Source organism: Miscanthus floridulus, chromosome 16 (assembly GCF_019320115.1).
Source record: "Miscanthus floridulus cultivar M001 chromosome 16, ASM1932011v1, whole genome shotgun sequence".
NCBI lineage: Eukaryota > Viridiplantae > Streptophyta > Magnoliopsida > Poales > Poaceae > Miscanthus > Miscanthus floridulus.
In genome coordinates, this window is record NC_089595.1 from 68,746,049 (window position 1) to 68,764,431 (window position 18,383).

Consider the following 18,383-nt stretch of genomic DNA (forward strand, 5'->3'; position numbering starts at 1 on the left):
ATAGATGTAGGATGGAGTTAGGGTTCAGATGGTTCAGGGTTATGTCATAGTAATGCAAAAACCCATGTAAAAATAGACAAGCTGGCAACCCTAACCCAAGCTGGATGAATGGAATAAAGAGCACAATTTCACCCTGCTCAAGATTGGGAATGCGGTGCTCACCAGGCGCCTTCCATTCCCCTAGCTTTTGGTCAGGGAGGTAGCCCTAATCGCAGATCTTCTGAAGGTGCTTTGGCTTTGTGCTTGGCCAGCCAGATCTAGATGGCTGCAGCCATCTACGGAACCTCCAACGCCCTCTTCTTGGCAACCTTCTTGGCGGTGGCGCTCAGGTTCTTGCCCTTACCCATCAAGCAGAGAACTTTTTTAGATCTAAGGTTTGAGGGAAATGGCGCTCATAGGAGGCATGGGGGCTTAAGCAGAATGTGGAATGCAACGGAGGAAGAAGACACACAGGGTGGTTAACCTTTATATAGGGATTCCACTACAGCGTGGCCCGATAATCATGCCAATGGGCGCGACGTTTTGGTTTCCCTTCCATTTTAATGACACTTGTGCGGTTTGATACGATGCTTGCACGCCTTTTCATGATTTCCCACGTGTTAGAATGTGTTTAGGACTTATTCATTGGATTTCCTCCGTCCAGGTATCGGCCACATTATGACTATTATCTACACGGCCACATCGTGCAATACCCGGATGATTCTGCACTACTTGGACAATTGCTTGATAGTATGCACTACACTAGTGCAGTACTCGGATGAAGATTTTTTATTCAACAATAGTACCCTAGATACAAAGTTGAACACTTTACAAGATTCAGGATCACTCAGTACAAGATTTTTTCAGTCAATAACAAAGACAATACCTACTCGAATATAACAGAGTACTCATACTCTAAGTGCTTCTCAGTAGGTACTCTTCTACCCGATGCACCTAGATCTAAGAGAAGAGTCATGCATCTAGGTAGATAACAGAAGTGCAGTGTGTCCAAGCCTAGAACCTTGGGTAGACTATCCGGCTATGAAGATTTGTTGGTTGCCTACCCTTGGAGCATAGTTACTGCAACAGGAAGCCTACATGCTAGTATTCAGGATGAGCCACTCGCACAACTTTCCACCCAGCCGACTGCCATCTGTACACATTCGGGTCTGGGTATGACCCTTCATGGATAGACGTCGACAGGCACCCTAGAAGAACTGACATGGGACTGCTGGATGTGCCACCCCACCAGCCATTACAAGATTTTTTTCTAGTTGCAGATCCAAACTACTCTACTGTGCACAACCTGTAACACCCTCGGTGTTACATCATACCAACCTACTTAACCATGTCATGAGCATTATGTTTATGTGGTAATGCATGTGATAAAGTGTGTAGATAAATTTCTTGTAACCTAAAATGAATAATAAAAATGTTAAATAAAAGTTGATTCGTAGCTCATGTATATCAAGTAGGGTTGAAAACCAATTTTTATTGAGCAAAAATATTATAGAACATGTGTGTGGTACCTAAATAAATCTTGAAGTACAAACTTTGTAGATTGCAATGCAACCTTTGCTGTAGAAAAAACAACATTGCTAGTCAATACTTCTAATAGCCTAGAAATGGAACTTGGAATCAAAACTCAGCTCAAAGACAGAAGATTTTTAAGTATATAGACAGCAAGACAATGTCATGGTTGGGAATTTATTTTATGGAATTGAGTTAAGAGGTGGTGTCAGGTTTTACCTCAGGTTGGTAGCCTGATATGCCCTCTTGAGCATGGTGAAGGTGGTTTGGTTCCAAGAGCAACCGTTTAGTTTTTATAGACGCTTTAAAATTCATGTACGACACGATTTTGGGCTGGTTGGCCGGGTGGGACATCACCACACTGGCTCGCCCCGCGCGCGCACACGCGCTACCGCGTGTGGTGGGCCAAGGCTGCCTGCGGCCTAGCCATGGTCTAGCTGTAGCCGGGTGCTGCGGGCCGCTGCGCTGCTGCTCCACTCGCCACCACGCTATCGTCACCACCGCTGTCGCCTTGCTGAGCAGCTGGGGCGCAGTCGTTGTCGTGCGATGCTACTGCCACCGTGACGCCGTGCTGCGCTATCGCTGCTTGCCTTGCCATCACGTGCACATGGGCTGTCCCGGCTGCTCGCGCCGTTGCCTCGCCTTAATGGCGCTGCGGCCATGCAGGCCATGCCCCCACCTGCCTCCCCACGCGCGCACGTGGTATGGTCGCGTTGTCGCGTAGTGAGTGCGCGGACGTCGCCTCGGGTCTGGCTGACTGCTTGCCGCCAAGGCGAGGATGGCCAGAGCTCGGACCCATCTCCTCTTCCTACCACTTCCGCTGTCGGAGCCACGCCCCACACAATTAACCAGCGAGAGATCACCACAATCCAATTCAGCACGTCCGTGGTTCTGTCATTAAGCCCTATCGCTGCCCGACCCCACCCAGCCTTGAAGCATGCACGGCCAAGCTCCAATTTGGAGTCTTCCCCATCGCCGTGCCGATAAGGCCACGCTCAGCCATAGCCGAGGGCAGCCCTCCACCTGTCCATCCTGAACTAATTCTAGTGCACCACTAGCTTCGCTTCCATCCTCTCTTTACCATGCGCGTCTTAGCCGAACCTCTACCGCTTCCTTGGCGTTGCTGACGCGACCGTGCCGCCGCGGTGCGTCACCGCATGGCTCGGCCGCACGTGGCTAGCCCTCCTCCGTCATTCTCTACTCCATCCGTCACCTCGGCCAGACTCGTGGTAGTCTCCTAATGCTCGCTCACCAACCGTCTAGGCCTATAGTTGCCCGAGCTCACCGAAGCAGTTGTGTCGCCGTCGCAGATGATCACGTGTCGTTGCAGCCTTCCCTGGTGAGTCCCACCACCCCTTACCGCCGTCTAGTGTAGCCACCATGGTCGGGGATGGTGACCGACCCGATAGGTGGGTCGGCGTAGATCCCAGGTGGCCGGCGCAGCCACACTGTATCAGCGTCCGCCGCGCTGCCGTGCGCTGGGTCGCCGGGGGTGCGCGCGGAGGAATTTCAGGCAAGTCAGGGGGTTAAGTGAGAGTGTCTAAGAGAGGGGGGAAATAGTATTAGGACTTAAACTATACCATAGCCAATCTGTAACGACTTTGAATTGGTCGCTATAACTTTATAGCGATCGATGTATAAATCGTTGTAAGTTGCGTCACTATAAATCTATAGCGACCGATAGGGTTTACAGCGACTGATAGTTGGATGCTAGTATTTATAACGACCAATGATCTATCACACGTTATAGCAACCAATGGTTCGATGATATTAAACTTTTTAGCGACCAATAATCCATCGCTATGAACTGGCATAATTATATATAATAAATTTTGTATTAACCAGATTTCATATCAAATCAACATCCATAGCATGTCACATCACTTCATCAACCACATCATCAGATAAAGATCTCAAGTTTCATTGAAGCCAGCATTTACCAATACATCAAGTTCTATCATCTGAGATTCTGATCCATGACAGCAAGTCATCATTACAAAAGGAAAAGAACACATACAACCTAGCCAGGTTAAATGGCGGGCACAAGTCATATGTTTGCTTGCACAATCTAACTCAAAATGCCTCATCTCCATCTTATCAAAAGCAAAATGTCATATGTTGACTTCCTGGTGACATTATCCAGATTCCAGCATCATGTACACCTCCAAGGCCTCCCTCCACCTGAACACAACACAGTACACACATGAAGTTAATTATGGGACCTACATAGGAACCAATCAATTGTGATACCCATAATCTAATTGAGACTAGAAAATAGTCAATAGGAAACCTCAAATAGAAATAGGAAAATATCATCTCCAAGGTTCAAAAGTAGATTTCTGGAAGCTAGTTGGGTACGTTCAATTTCGGCAAACTGTTGATGAAGTCTAAGTCTTTCCTAACAGTCATGTAGTAAATTGCACTTTAAAGACTAGCATGAAAATTTTCACTAAATGGTTCATTCCCAAAATTATAGGCATAAGAGGTTTTTATTTTCATTCCAAGAAGTCATCAACAGTTTGCATGCAAGCTTGAAAAGGATAATATCATAACATGCTGACCAAAATCACACACATATTACAAATAAGAAAACATTTATGCATCCTCAACAGAAAAAGGTAGAAATCAGATATAGATTGACCACCTGAGTTCTAGCTCTTCTCTCCCCCTGCTGCAAGTCCAGAGTATAAAAACACAAAGTATAGGCACTAATCAGCATCATGAAACTTTCTAACCTTCAACTGTCAAAAGAGGAGATATATAAGTGACCTAAGAATAACATACCTGAAACACCTTGAGGCAATTTTGATGCCTGCTGCTTAACCTTCAATTGTCACAAATATCACTAATTATAAGTTTGACCATTTGTCATATACTAGTGAACATGAATGTGCGACACGCACGTGGATATAAAAAAATCTCATTCATAAAGGAGGAATTACAGTTGGCATTAGAATTCTAGCTTTTTCAAAGTGGTAAATTCCATTACTAAACGAGGCTACGTTACAAACTCCTGAGGCAGTAAGTACATCTCCATCTCCCACATCAAACCACTTGCAGAGCTTATGATCGAATGTATGTTGGCACTTGACAGTGCAGCTTGCCTTACCCTCATATCATCATCAGAGTCTTTCTCCTTGTGTACTTGGATGCTTAGTATAATCTCACCATTTTCCCATTCCCCTTCTATTACTTCCCCTCACAACCTCATACCTGCACTTGAAATATCTTCCTAAAATATGGGTAAAAATAAAGATTGGCGACCCGTAAAATCATCAAATATATCAAAAGAAACCATGCTAAAATTTGATTTACTGTTAGAAACCTCAGCTTGGAAGTTTCCATATGGCACTAAAAAAGACTGAAGGTACCACATATTTCGCCCCTAACAGTGAAAATGTCACATTAAAATTGATAGACAACTGTGTGTACACAACCACCTTAAGTAAGAGAAAGAGAATGGGCACAAGAATCTAGCAATTTGAGTAACTAATACAACAAGAACTACAGGCCATGCGAATCCTCTTATCTGAAAGCAAGTATAAATACTGATATACGTTACTGGACACAAAAAGGAAAGGTTAACTCTATACTAATATCCTACACGATAATATTGCAGGGAGAGATGTTGAACTATACAAACCTGTGCATATGTATTGGCCGAAGAAATAAGTTCATTATTCCCAGATCCAGTAAAAGCTGCAGAGGGGAAAAGGAAAGAAGTTATAAAGTTAATGAAGCACGGGATACTGAAGGTACCCACATATAAAGTTCATCAAATGTATCACGAGGAGCAAAAGAAAATATGTCAAAGAATAAACTGACAGGACAAATTCAAATGTCTTATATTTTCTAGATTCTAACAAAATGCTCACGATCAGCAGTAAAGATAAAAGCAGTACGTAATCCCTATTTGCATGCTTAGCTGATTGAGTCTAGGACAAGGCAGCAAAGCAGAAAATGAGATAATATAGTGAAAAAAAAATCATCAGGTTTTTTTCATTAGAAAATACAGAAATGACCAGCACTTCCAAGGAAGTATGAAAAAACAAGATGATAGTTGTAGGTTCATAGAATATTTTTCTGTAGAGTCTTACACATCAAAACTTGAGTACCAAACACCTTATGAACAAAAACATTGCTATGCCACAAGCAAGAGCAAGAAACAGTAACATAGACACTTGATGATTGTGCAAGTTCTTCATCCTGTGTATGGTAACTACAACCAGATTAGATAACCGATACAGCAAGAATGCAAAATCCAAGAAGGTGATTGACATTCGACACATTGTTAAAGACTACTCACAAGCACTGAGAACACAAAGTAGGAGCGTAACAATGTGCCAAGTGACAATTTTTTTGTCGTGAAACCAGCATTCATGAGAGTTTGGTTTCAGATCAGTGTATAAACTGCCAGGTAGCATCCTACGTATGCCGTGGTGTGAAGTGCAATATTCTTCATAGTGAAGTAAACCAATGTATAGTCACATGTTTGTGTAGAGAGGGAGCAAACTTATATCAAAATGGGTATCCATCTAAATCTAGTTTGGGAAGAATTTAAAGTGGGTAAAATGCGACAGAAGCATTGGTCGTAGCTAAGGTGATATCCTCTTCGGCTGACAGACTGCACCATAATCCTGTTTAACCATTTCACCTAAAAATACACCAAGGTTTTTTTATATGTAAGATTAAAAAAAGGTACGAACTGGGAAAAATTGGGATAACAATCACAACATCTTAATTTCTTCAGCTATACCATCCTACTGATGCTGGACGCCTGGATCTACTCGATTTAGCATTTAGTAATCGGAAATTGGGAAGCAATCAAGCAAAGCTCAAAACTAGGAGAACTAGAAATTCGATTTACGGATTCACCAGTCACCACTGCAGCAACCAGCAGGATGGATCGGATTGGCCAATTGGGGATTTGATTTGAGCTGAGACTGGAGATGGAGGGCAGGGCAGCCGCACATACTCGGGGATGGAAGACAAGGGAGTAGCGGACGGGGATGGAAGGGAAGAGAACGAGTACGTACCTGCTCTGTTCGAGCTCGTGGCCGGCGGGAGCAGGGACGACGGCTGTGACGACGGGGTGGGGACGACGGTTGCGGCGGCTCGGGCTCCGACGAGTGCGCTGGGGTTGGCGGCCGTGGTGGCAAGGATGACGGCTGGGGTAGGGATGGCGCCCCCACCGAGCTCGCGGCGGTGGTGAGTCCGTACGTGACGAGCGGAGCTGGGTGCTGAGTCCGTGAGGTGTGAGAGTCGTGAGAAGAGATGGTGGCTAACGGGGGTGGTTTGGTGGTGGAGTTAGGGTTTCTGGTGACACTACAACGGGTGGGCCACGCAAATTTCACTTCATGCGAGTGGGCTGGGCCGAACGCGCCAAAATAAAATCAGGCTATAGCGATCAATTGTCGGACCTTAATATATATTTTTAGCGACCGATTCTCCGAGAAAATATACGTCCACCGATTATCGGTCGGTACAAGGAAACATAGCGACCGATACTTCGTTAGAAATTTGTAGCGACCAATTGTTGGTTGTTAATACTATGTTTTAGCAATCGTTGTCTAACATTAATCGTTGGTTGTGGTATAGTGAGGTGTGATTCGCAAGGAAGCCGAGGACTTTGTTGCAAAAGCGCCAGCGCACGGGCTTCCCCGTCGTGGGCCACCTCACGTGTGTGGGCCCCCTCGCGCGGGTCGCGCATATGTGGGCTGCGCAGTGAAATCGTCTTTCTTTTTTCTAAATGAATTAGTTGTTGCTTTTCTAATTTAGTTTCTGAGCTAAACTTGTATATTTAATATAAATTCGTGTAGATGTCCAAAAATTATGAAACTAATTTTGTTAGGTTCCTAAAATCGTTGTCTATCTGATAGTGTAGTTAGTTTATACATATCTATATTAATGCTAAGGCCTATCAAATCATTTGAAAGTACTTAATATTAGTAGGATAAATATTGTAGGAATTTTTATGGTAAATTGGTGATAGCTTTAATCCTAAAATTTTTACAGTAGCTTTATTGTATTATTATGTGCTTACTGTAATTTTGTATCCCTAAGATAACTTATTTATTAGGGTAGCTAAATATCCATTAAACCATTAATATGAATAAAAGAAGAATATTGACTTATGCAATAAAGCATTTGTTAGGGTGAGCTTGACACTTGATTTGATAGAGCAAATGGTTAGCTTAGTATCTTAGTTATTAGATCTAGCCTATGTGTTCTTATTTTAAAAGTTGTTGTTGTTTAAATATTAAATTATTGCATCATCATCGCATGCATATGAGAATGAGTTGGTGGAGATTCTGACCACCGGCAAGCACGAGTTCAAGGAGATCGTCGAGGAGTACGAGGAGGAGATTCTCGTGCAGGAGGAGGTCCCAAAGCTACCACTGACTGACTCAGCTGACACCGCACCGGTCCAAGGCAAGCCGTAGTGCATAACCCATGTTTTTCGTATACATCGTATATATATGTGTGTTGTGCATTTACGTTGCAAGAGTTTTATAGAAACCACATGCATATATATATATATATATCCTAAGAGTCTTACTAGTGCAGGTTCGAGTAGCTGCTATGCTTAGGTTGTTGGTAGCGTACTCACAATAGGTGATTACTATTACTCTCATAATAAAACGATGAAAAAAATGGAGACCAGGCAGGTGTATGGTATGGGTATTGTTGGGTGTAACAAGTTGTGTCCCGCGGTGTCGACAGAATATCGCCAGCGTTGATGATCCATGAGATGGATCCGACCGTAAAGATCTGGCCGGGCTATGAGAGGGACGAAGAGCCTGCAGAAAAAAGTTATCTTGTTCGACAAGGAAACAGCACGCACACCCCTACCTAGTGCGCCAACTATCGACAGAATATCATCGGTAGTCCTCCAAGGAGTACCCCATGAAGGTAGATTGATCAGCAGAGAAGTGTGTGATAAAAAACAAGAAGGCAACAGAGGCACACGAGTTAGATAGATTCAGGCCGTCAGTATGACATAATACCCTACTCCTATGGTCTGTTGGTTTGTATTAGCTATCATATGATATTGTGTGAGTTTGGAGGGGGTCCCTGTCCGCCTTATATAGTCCGGGGGACAGGGTTACAGGTTGGTTAGATCTGAGAGATAACCGAAAAGTAATAACAGATTACAAGAATCTTGGAATCATACGTATCCTAACAGATCTCGTAGTATCTTCGGGATATCTCCCCGGTGTCTTGCGGAAGGCGCCGAGCAGAGTCGTGCCCCACAAGGCTTTATCTTGTGGGCTGGGTCGCCCCTGATGGCACACCCCATGTGGTCTGCTGTGGGTATCCGGGGTTGTACCCCCCACACGCGGCCATGGGGCTTAGCTTGGTTACACTATTTTTCTATGTCCATGTTGATTGAGGACCGTCCATTGCTATGGATAGTAGTCAGGTCATAGACTTATTATCCTGAGCACATAATTGCTTATAGGAGAGGGAAGGCTCGTTGCGCTCTTGTCGTGGGTTCTGGCTCTTTCTGGATTGACTGATTGGAGGCGGAGAAAGGTAGAGGTCTAAGCAGCATACTGAGATCGGGTCTCAAGTGTGGGGGCTTGGAGTCCAAGTTTGGACGGGGACCTGGACCCCTCGATAGGAGTGGAATGGGTTGGTCTTGTTTGTGCCTAGGGTACGAGCGGGGCGTGTGTTTTGGGGTACCCAGCTGAGATACATTGGTTCGCAAATCGCTGTTTCTGTGAGACGGTATGACTTGGCTGTGGTCGAGCACCGTAGTAAGAACTAGAAGATGAAAGGTGGTAAAATTGTTCTGATTGCTCAAGTCTTGCTTGAAGATAGAACAGGTGCTTACCTAGAATGATTAGCTAATAAAGTAATCATGACTGCTAATAAAACTTGACCTCACACTATTAGTAACGCTTTTCGCAAACAAAAGAAAACATCAAACCATATTGCCTATCATATCCTTGAGAGTCAGAAAAATATTTCCACTAGTCGGGTAAGTCTTGCGAGTATATTGTATACTTAGGATTTAGTTTATCCTATTGCAGGTACAGCTTGAGGAGTTAGCTCTTGTGTAGAGGATTCTTCTGGTGGGCATAGATAGATCCATGTATCGTTTCTGCTAGATGATTATTACATTTCGCTGTTTAATTATCGCACTTTGAACTCTGTCATTGTAATAAATAATTTCTAAGACTCTGCGTTGTATGAAATGGACTAAGTATTGTAAGCCCGTACTCATTATTGATCCTAAATGTAAAATGTGGATTATTTCGAGTTCTATCTTTGGGTGTGCTCGACGAAACTGCCCGTTTTAGCCCATTTTTGAGGCGCTTAGTGTCTAGTGGAAGACGAGCGTCTCCAAAAGTGTGTTATTTTAGGCGGTTCTGCTACACAACTGTGGATTTAGCCTATCTCTAAACCCTCTTACAAGAATTCTTTTAGTCACTACAACTCTTGGCTATGCCAACCGAGTACTCTCAGGGCTAGTCTACTTCGCTCATTACCATATTTGCAAGCTACAAACTCTGAGCCATTTTGTTTCTTCTACAACTGAGGTTCAAGTGCTCACCAGTGGGGGTTCTATAGGTGTTTTGACGACGTTTATAGGCCAGGTTCACGTGAAATACATAGACAAACTACTGACTCCTACACAGGTTCACGTGCTACACTACAAGGGTACAGTGCATCTCACTACACCTTTTTTAGTGTATAGGTAGCTTTTTCCTAGCACGTGTGAAGTTATAGTACACCCGGTAGCATCTTTGATGGCATATTCTCACGGATATATTGAGGGTCTTTGGACCAACTGTACTAATGCTTTGCATGTGATTTCAATAGGTCCTTCCTGCTTTTGTACAAGTAGACAGGGCAATAATTTTCATTGACACTCTCATCCTCGAGTATATTCTTTGTAGATCCTTGTCTTGAGTATAAGTACTCGGACACAAGATCGGGGCTGTAGAGTACATATCCTCTATGGATATTTTTCTTTTAAATCCTCTAATTCTTTGTTTTGTAAATAACAAGAGGCTCAGGGGCTACACTCAGTAAGTGTACTTTCCTGAAAAGTGCACGTCACTCGAAGGCTTTACAAAGCACCTCATGGCTTCACTGACGAAAGCACTCGGATTACACTTGTTTCTACTCGGCAAGACCATGAGGAACAAGAAGGCTTCTGAGTTCAATAATGACACGCTTAGGGCTTGACGGACCAGGGTCCTAGGGGTTCCCCACGGGAGGTCTACCCGGATGGGCCTTGGGATGGCCCACGATCTGTTGAAGGACGCGAAACAAGGTGACGTGGACTTTAAACTATTTCAGAACAACTTAGTTGGCTTACTATAAAACCTAGATTCTGTAATAGGACTAGGACACTTCTTTTGTAACTTACTAGGACTAGATACGTGTCCTTACCCTCTTCCCTATATAAAGAGAGGTACGACGCACCCCTTTTAACCTTAATAATCATACAATCAATCCAACACAAAAGGCTACATGTCGACTGACGTAAACGCTATTACTCGACAAGAGGGCCCAAACAAGTGTAAAACGTTCGTCTCTTTACGTTTACTGTCGAGTTCTGCGTACACCGAAACTCTTCGAACATCGTCCCGGGTAACCTTGTGACGAGTTATCGATCATCAAACACCGATAGATGTTGTATAGCCAAACAATTTTTAATAGATCCACGATGGATCTTAGATCCACCAGTGGGGCTCCTCCACGGTGAATCTCAAATCCAGATTCACTTTTTTTAGGAACTATCCCAAACATGCCTAGATTAGTCTAGCAACATAGGAACTGTCCCAAACATGCCTAGATTAGTCTAGCAACATAGGCCAGCAACGTGGCTCCTAGAAATCGTCGGAACGGTTCTAGAAGCGAAGGAGCCCTAAAAATTCAGGCATCCGAACTAACCCCTCAGTCATCCATATACGGGCCTCTCTCTGGGCCCCCATTCGCGAGTCCATTATTGGGCTGGCTCGGCCTACGCCGACGCCCCGAAACCCTAGAGGCCAGAGCCTTTCTTCCCGACTGCCCGCCGTCGTCTGCTGCGGACTGCGCCTCCACTTTGCCATCTTTCTCTTGCAAGGTATCGTTTCTCCTCGGCTCATCCTTTCTCGCTCGACCTCTGTTCTCGAGCTGATTGCTGCGATAGCGACCGGATCAAAGTTGTACTCTGTTGCCTCCCCGTGACTATAGTGATTCGCTCTTCTACGTGCGATTTATGGTAGCTACTGCGCCTCCATTCCCTTAGGGTTTTGGGGTTTTGTTTGCTTTCGTGTTTCGATGAACTGATTCTTACGGATAGTTTCTTCTGGATCCGATGAATTACTTACGTACCGATTCTTACGGATAGTTCCTTCTGGATCCGATGAATAACTTAGGGACCGACGACTTGCTGATTGTGCTTGTGGTCGTGTTACCTGGTCTTCATGAAAAGTCAGATCGAAGTTTTTGAGGTGTAGAGCTGCTGTAGCTTCTGTTTTGCAGATACTTTGCTCTCGATCTGTCTTTGTAGTTCATGTGCAGTAATAGTTGCAACCTCGTCGCATAACCAAAATTTCTGATCTGGTTTGTAAAGTTATTGTGTCCAATTTTGAATTCGTCTTACTCGCTCAAAATTCTGTGCGCTCACTTACTAGTGCACTCTTTATTTTTTCTAGGGCTGCTTATATTATATTGTTTGCTCTGTATAATGTTTCTAGCTCTGCTTTATTTTCCCCTGCTGATGTGTATCAAACATTTTTAAAGCTGATTACTGCGGTTGCAAGTTTAGATCCCATCTAATAAATATGTGATGTTTGCTAGTGTTTCTAATAATTGATTCTTCTGGCTTAACAGTTTAAGCTTCACCTCCAGCCATGGGTAAGGAGAAGTCCCACATCAACATTGTGGTTATTGGCCACGTCGACTCTGGCAAGTCGACCACCACCGGCCACCTGATCTACAAGCTTGGAGGCATTGACAAGCGTGTGATCGAGAGGTTCGAGAAGGAGGCCGCTGAAATGAACAAGCGGTCCTTCAAATACGCGTGGGTGCTTGACAAGCTCAAGGCTGAGCGTGAGAGAGGTATCACAATTGATATTGCTCTGTGGAAGTTCGAGACAACCAAGTACTACTGCACTGTCATTGATGCCCCTGGACACCGTGACTTCATCAAGAACATGATCACTGGTACCTCCCAGGCTGACTGTGCTGTCCTTATCATTGACTCCACCACTGGTGGTTTTGAGGCTGGTATCTCCAAGGATGGCCAGACCCGTGAGCATGCTCTCCTTGCTTTCACCCTTGGAGTGAAGCAGATGATTTGCTGCTGCAACAAGGTATGCTACCAGGAATTTCTGTTTCACTCTTCATTAGTTAATACTCTGGCATAATAGTATGTGAGCTGTATATAGAGTTTGATGCTAATATGTTGTATACGGAATTTGCCAAGTCAATTAGTGGCTTGAGTTTTCATTAACCTTCTGTTTCTTTCATGTTTAGTAGTTAATTAACTTAATAACCATCATTAGTTTGCTAGTAAGATCTGTTGCAGAAACATTTTCTCTATAATTTTGATATAAGTTTTTCACTCAAGCTGAGTAATGTGGTTAAAAGTTATTGGAACACTTAGGTGCATAAATAATGCATGTACAAGTGTAGCAGCATTTGTTTGTCTTCATTTGATTGGTATGGTTACTTAACGTGCTGATGTTACCGTTTAATTAGTAGTAGGATCACATTGACATATACCTGGTTAGCTATGTATTTTGGTATCTGCTTTGTATTTGTTACATCCTGAGCTTGGTTACATATATGTGGATCATATGGTAGTTGGTGATCTATTTATGTGTTCGTTAGTTACTTCTGCGATGTCACTGTAAACAACTTTATTCCTGAGAGATGTTTTGTGTACCAATTAATTTTGAATGATGTGATCTTGCTGTTCATGGGATTTATTCCATCAAGCTAATACCTAATAGTATTGTTCAGTTCCAAGCATAGACTGTCTATGTGGCATGGATAATCAAACTAATGATAATGGTATTCTGTTGCTGCTCTGTTTTTAGATGGATGCAACCACTCCTAAATACTCCAAGGCCCGTTATGATGAGATTGTGAAGGAAGTCTCATCCTACCTCAAGAAAGTTGGGTACAACCCTGATAAAATCGCCTTTGTCCCCATCTCTGGTTTTGAGGGCGACAACATGATTGAGAGGTCCACCAACCTTGACTGGTACAAAGGCCCAACCCTGCTTGAGGCTCTTGACCAGATCACTGAGCCCAAGAGACCTTCAGACAAGCCCTTGCGTCTCCCCCTCCAGGATGTGTACAAGATTGGTGGTATTGGAACTGTACCAGTTGGTCGTGTGGAGACTGGTGTCATCAAGCCTGGTATGGTTGTCACCTTCGGTCCAACTGGCCTGACTACTGAGGTGAAGTCTGTGGAGATGCACCATGAGGCTCTTCAGGAGGCCCTTCCTGGTGACAATGTTGGCTTCAACGTGAAGAACGTGGCTGTGAAGGATCTCAAGCGTGGGTATGTGGCCTCCAACTCCAAGGATGACCCTGCCAAGGAGGCTGCCAGCTTCACCTCCCAGGTCATCATCATGAACCACCCTGGGCAGATCGGCAACGGCTATGCTCCAGTGCTGGACTGCCACACATCCCACATCGCTGTCAAGTTTGCTGAGCTCGTTACCAAGATCGACAGGCGGTCTGGCAAGGAGCTTGAGAAGGAACCCAAGTTCCTGAAGAACGGTGATGCTGGTATGGTGAAGATGATTCCCACCAAGCCCATGGTGGTGGAGACATTCTCCGAGTATCCTCCCCTTGGTAGGTTTGCTGTCCGTGACATGAGGCAGACAGGTTGCTGTTGGAGTCATCAAGAGTGTGGAGAAGAAGGACCCGACCGGCGCCAAGGTGACCAAGGCTGCTGCCAAGAAGAAATGATGCGACCTGTCGTTAATCCTGCTTCTGCTTTTGCAATACCTAGATGAGTTATCACTATCATATAAGTTTTGTATGCGGTCGTTCCTGTTATTGTGTGAACTGTTAAGCTCTGCTGCGTCGCGGCCTGTTTCTGTTAGGGTAGCGTCAGCGTCGGGCTCTACTGTCGGTGTGCCTTTTGTCTGTCGTCTGGTACTATCAGTATCGGTAAAACTTGAATGCTCTCAGACATTGTCCCTTTTGGGCGCTGCTAAATGGAATTTTCGAAAGTCTACCAGTAGCTGTCTTTATGCAACTCGTTGCTTGCCGCCTTGGTTTTGTCTGCTATGCCTGATTTGCGTGTTCTGGTTATTTACAATGTTTGGAACAATTTTTGCACGTCTGATGTGTTTATTACATAGCATGAATTGCTTGAAGTTGCCGAAGCAGCGATATTGTAAATACGTCGCGATTATTGCTGCTGATACCTTGATACTGAGCCAGCGCGTGGACTTCTCCTGACCACGGCAAGTGACCCAACCCAGATCTCTGATGATGGGAGCCCTAACCGCCCGTGACGCGGTGCCACGAGATCTTTGATGATGGGAGCGCGCTAAGCGCGTGCGACGCGGTGCGGATCTGTTGGAATACATGCGCTTTTCTCCCGATCTGCAACACGGGTCGCTCCGGGAACAAACCTAGAATTATGCTGTCTAGTGTTGATCAACTGCTGCCTTTCTCCCAATCTGCAACGTACCCGTTCCGGGAACAAACCTAGAAAATGCAACGGGTCGTTCTGGAAACAAACCTAGAAAATGAAATGAAGCTCTGGCAAAATGCTTCTTGTTGGCCTGGTGCACACGCCTGTAGTTCTGCTGCTTGCTTGCTTCTGCTTGCAGGTAGCACATCTACAGCATAATGAGGTGCATCACTTCACTTGTGTTATGACATTGATATGTTGGCATAGTGTGCAGATAGTCTGTTTCATAGTTTTAGACTCTTATTACAAAAGGCATCATTTCAGGCTTGCATCTCACCACAGCATACGAGCTGGCTCCCCGCCTGGCCGCCTCAAAGCAGGTAGTATTGAGGATTTTATAATGATAATAAATCCCTTTTTGCAACTTTTAGTTTTATAGGTAAATTCTCATTAATGTTGTTGTGAAACAGCACCTTTTTAAGAGATGATCTCATCCATTTACGAAGCTGTTAAGAAATTAGGATTAGACAGCTTCAGAAAAGAAATTAGGATTAGACAGTTAACCATATCTCCAAAGGGACATATCATTTAGCCACAATGGTGATGAATGGTTGCTTACTTTCTAGCTCAACATTGAGTATCAGGGACGGACCCACAGGGTATGCTAGGGTGGGCCACCGTATACCCTGGGGTCCGCCAGTCATAGAGATAAGTGAAAATTTTCAATGTAAAAAAATAAAAAAAGGAAATTTTCACCGAATTGCATAAGAAATTTTTTTTGCTGCGCATACCCAGAGGTAAAAACCTAGGTCCGTCACTGTGAGTATGCCTTACTCTAAAGAATAAGGACTCTGTATCGTCATCGGTAAGAACAGTGGCGAGAATAATTTGGCCCCGTTTGGTAGGGCTTCACTTCACTAGCGAAGCCATTTTTTTTTTTTTGCTTCCGCTCCACGAACAGTTCCACCGGTGGAGCTGAAGCGGTTTTAGTAAACCGTTTGGCAAAATGGCTTCTCTGTGAGAGCATGTTTTTATGAGCATGGAGGAGGAGCCAGGAGAAGCCACTTTTTTTTGGCTCCATCCCAACCCAAATCACTGTGAGAGCATGTTTTTAGGGGCTTCACAAGTGAAGCTATTTTACTTTACCCCGTTTGGTAGAAAACGGCTCCAAACGGCTCCTGAAGTCGGTGGAGAAGCCCTGCCAAACGGGGCCTTTATCTTCTCACAACTTTCGTGATCTACTTAACATTCAACACCATGTCGTTGGAGTTTGCATGGCCCCATTGGATAGTGACACATCTTCTTTGAGCGCATCAAGCCTCATGGTCGCCACGACGGTGCCCCTTGTCGTGGCTTTGGTCCCTTCGATTACAAGCTCACCACTTTAGGCCATGGTTGCCATGCAACACCAACTCATGGCCACCGGATTCCGTCTCTGTACATTCTTCTTTTGCATAGCCAACCACTCGCTCCTGGTCTTGACGAGGACGACGTTGGCCCAAGCAACTCTGTGCCACCCACTAAGGAAGCGACTGCCAATCCTAGGAACACATGAAATGTTAATTGCTCAAGTGACACTAGATAACTGATATGCAAACAAATTTGCTCCTCTTAGTAGTACAATCATCTATCCTAAACTCACTCAAGCTCTTCTCTACTCAATTATCATCCATAGGTGTAGCCAGCCACACTACCTTTGATCATTGCCCATAGTATGAAGTTCCTCCATCGCTCTTCATTAAGCCACTTGATCATCAACACAAATCAACACTTGGCTTGATCTCTGTTGAATGATATTGATCCTCTTCGTGTCATTATGTAGCTTTATTGGTAGCAACACAACTAGTAAAACCTTAGTTACATATCTAGATATGTTGTTTTATTGCATAGATTTTAACTAGGTGAAAATTAGAGGACATAATTTAAGAAGTAGATTTTAAGATACCTAATTCATCTCTTCCTCTTAGGTGTTGCGATCTCTTCAGGACCCACAACAGAAGGCATTAGTTAAGTCATGAGTTGTAGGATTGGTGGACATCTAGGCAGCCCCCACATAGAGAGCAGTTTTTTTTTACTTTTCTTGCGGTACAGCCATGGTGGAAGAAGAAACATGAGGAGAGGGAGAGAAAATATTTCTTCTAACTTTTGTGGTACACTCTAAGCTTGTGGTTGGCTGTAAGAAACTTTTTTTTAAGGTATACCCTCACAATTCAACTTGCAGGTAGGCTAGTTCGTGGCTGGCCGCTAACCCGCCTCGCTTGCCACGAAGTTTATTAGCGGGCCTGCAGCTTGCCACAAAGCTGCAGATCTTGCGGACAAGTGTTCCGTGGATACAACAAACTTGTATGCAAGATCCGCAAGACGTACAATACAGTATCTATGTATTGAAGATCAAAACAGAGTTGGCTGGAACAGAGAAACATACAGTAAGTACACATACAGTATTCACTGAAAACAAAGTGAACTGACTGAAACTTAGCCAAAAAAACAGAGAAACTTGCAAAACAGTAAACATATAATACAGCTTCTGCTAACCTCATTTGAATAGGTAGTACAGTTCATAATAATCTCTGAAAGCGTACATATAAGGAGGCCAAACAAAGCTCCACAGGCACCAACAGAGATGTAGCTTACTACATAAGAAAAGTGCTGCCTGCACACTACCTTCAAGCCAGATACATCACTTGAACCATGGAGGAGCGCTATGAGTGTCAACTCTATAATATGCTCCACTCCGTATATCAGTTCAAGAGAGAACAGTAGAGGTAAACAACCAAAACCAAAGGGAATCCGAGCAAAATCCTTACCCATATTTATCTGTCTAGTAAGAAATTGTAGGACGACGAAGCCACACCCGAGATCTGGCACCCCAATCCCGCAGAAGCCGACGCTAGGATCTTGGAGGCTTCATGGCCCCCCGTCCTCTCCTGCCTCCTCTTGCTCCACCATGGAGGAGCGCGAGTCGAGGGCTAGGTTTCCGCCGCCTGTCACGGCCGGAATTGGCGTTCCCATCTACGCCAAGGGCCAGGACGAGCCGGAAGGGCGAGCGGAGGAGGGTGACGCCCGACGCCACCGTACCGTGACAACGCGATAGCAGTAGGGTTCAGGAGATGTAGTTGTTGCGGGTCTTGCGGGTTCTTGCGAGCTTTGTCTCTTGCCCAACGGGCTTGACGGGTTCAAAGACGTTGGGCCACAACACGAAGGGAAACTTTGCGGGGCCAAGTGTGTGACTCACAATGTTTGTGGCCCATTCTAAAAATACAGTCAT

At 44.5% G+C, this 18,383-nt stretch overlaps 1 protein-coding gene and 1 pseudogene across 1 annotated transcript; one reads left to right on the forward strand and one right to left on the reverse strand.

The window, feature by feature from the left end:
* Positions 1-3,411: 3,411 nt before the first annotated feature.
* Positions 3,412-11,459, reverse strand: LOC136510789 (uncharacterized). Its single transcript, XM_066505128.1, has 6 exons — positions 11,419-11,459; positions 6,546-6,834; positions 5,153-5,208; positions 4,294-4,333; positions 4,154-4,180; positions 3,412-3,690 (listed from the first exon to the last, which is right to left on the reverse strand). Exons 1-6 carry the CDS (start codon positions 11,457-11,459, stop codon positions 3,607-3,609), a joined length of 537 nt encoding a protein of 178 aa, XP_066361225.1. The 3' UTR covers positions 3,412-3,606.
* Positions 11,446-14,716, forward strand: LOC136512017 (elongation factor 1-alpha-like; annotated as a pseudogene).
* Positions 14,717-18,383: the final 3,667 nt, after the last annotated feature.

Coding starts and splice junctions, on each gene's coding strand:
- LOC136510789 (XM_066505128.1), bottom strand. CDS start 11,459: ATGGGGGCCCAGAGAGAGGCCCGTATATGGATGACTGAGGG. Junction 6,835..11,418: donor CGTATATGGATGACTGAGGG/GTTAGTTCGGAT, acceptor CACCCGTTGTAG/TGTCACCAGAAACCCTAACT. Junction 4,334..5,152: donor CGGCCAATACATATGCACAG/GTTTGTATAGTT, acceptor TGACAATTGAAG/GTTAAGCAGCAGGCATCAAA.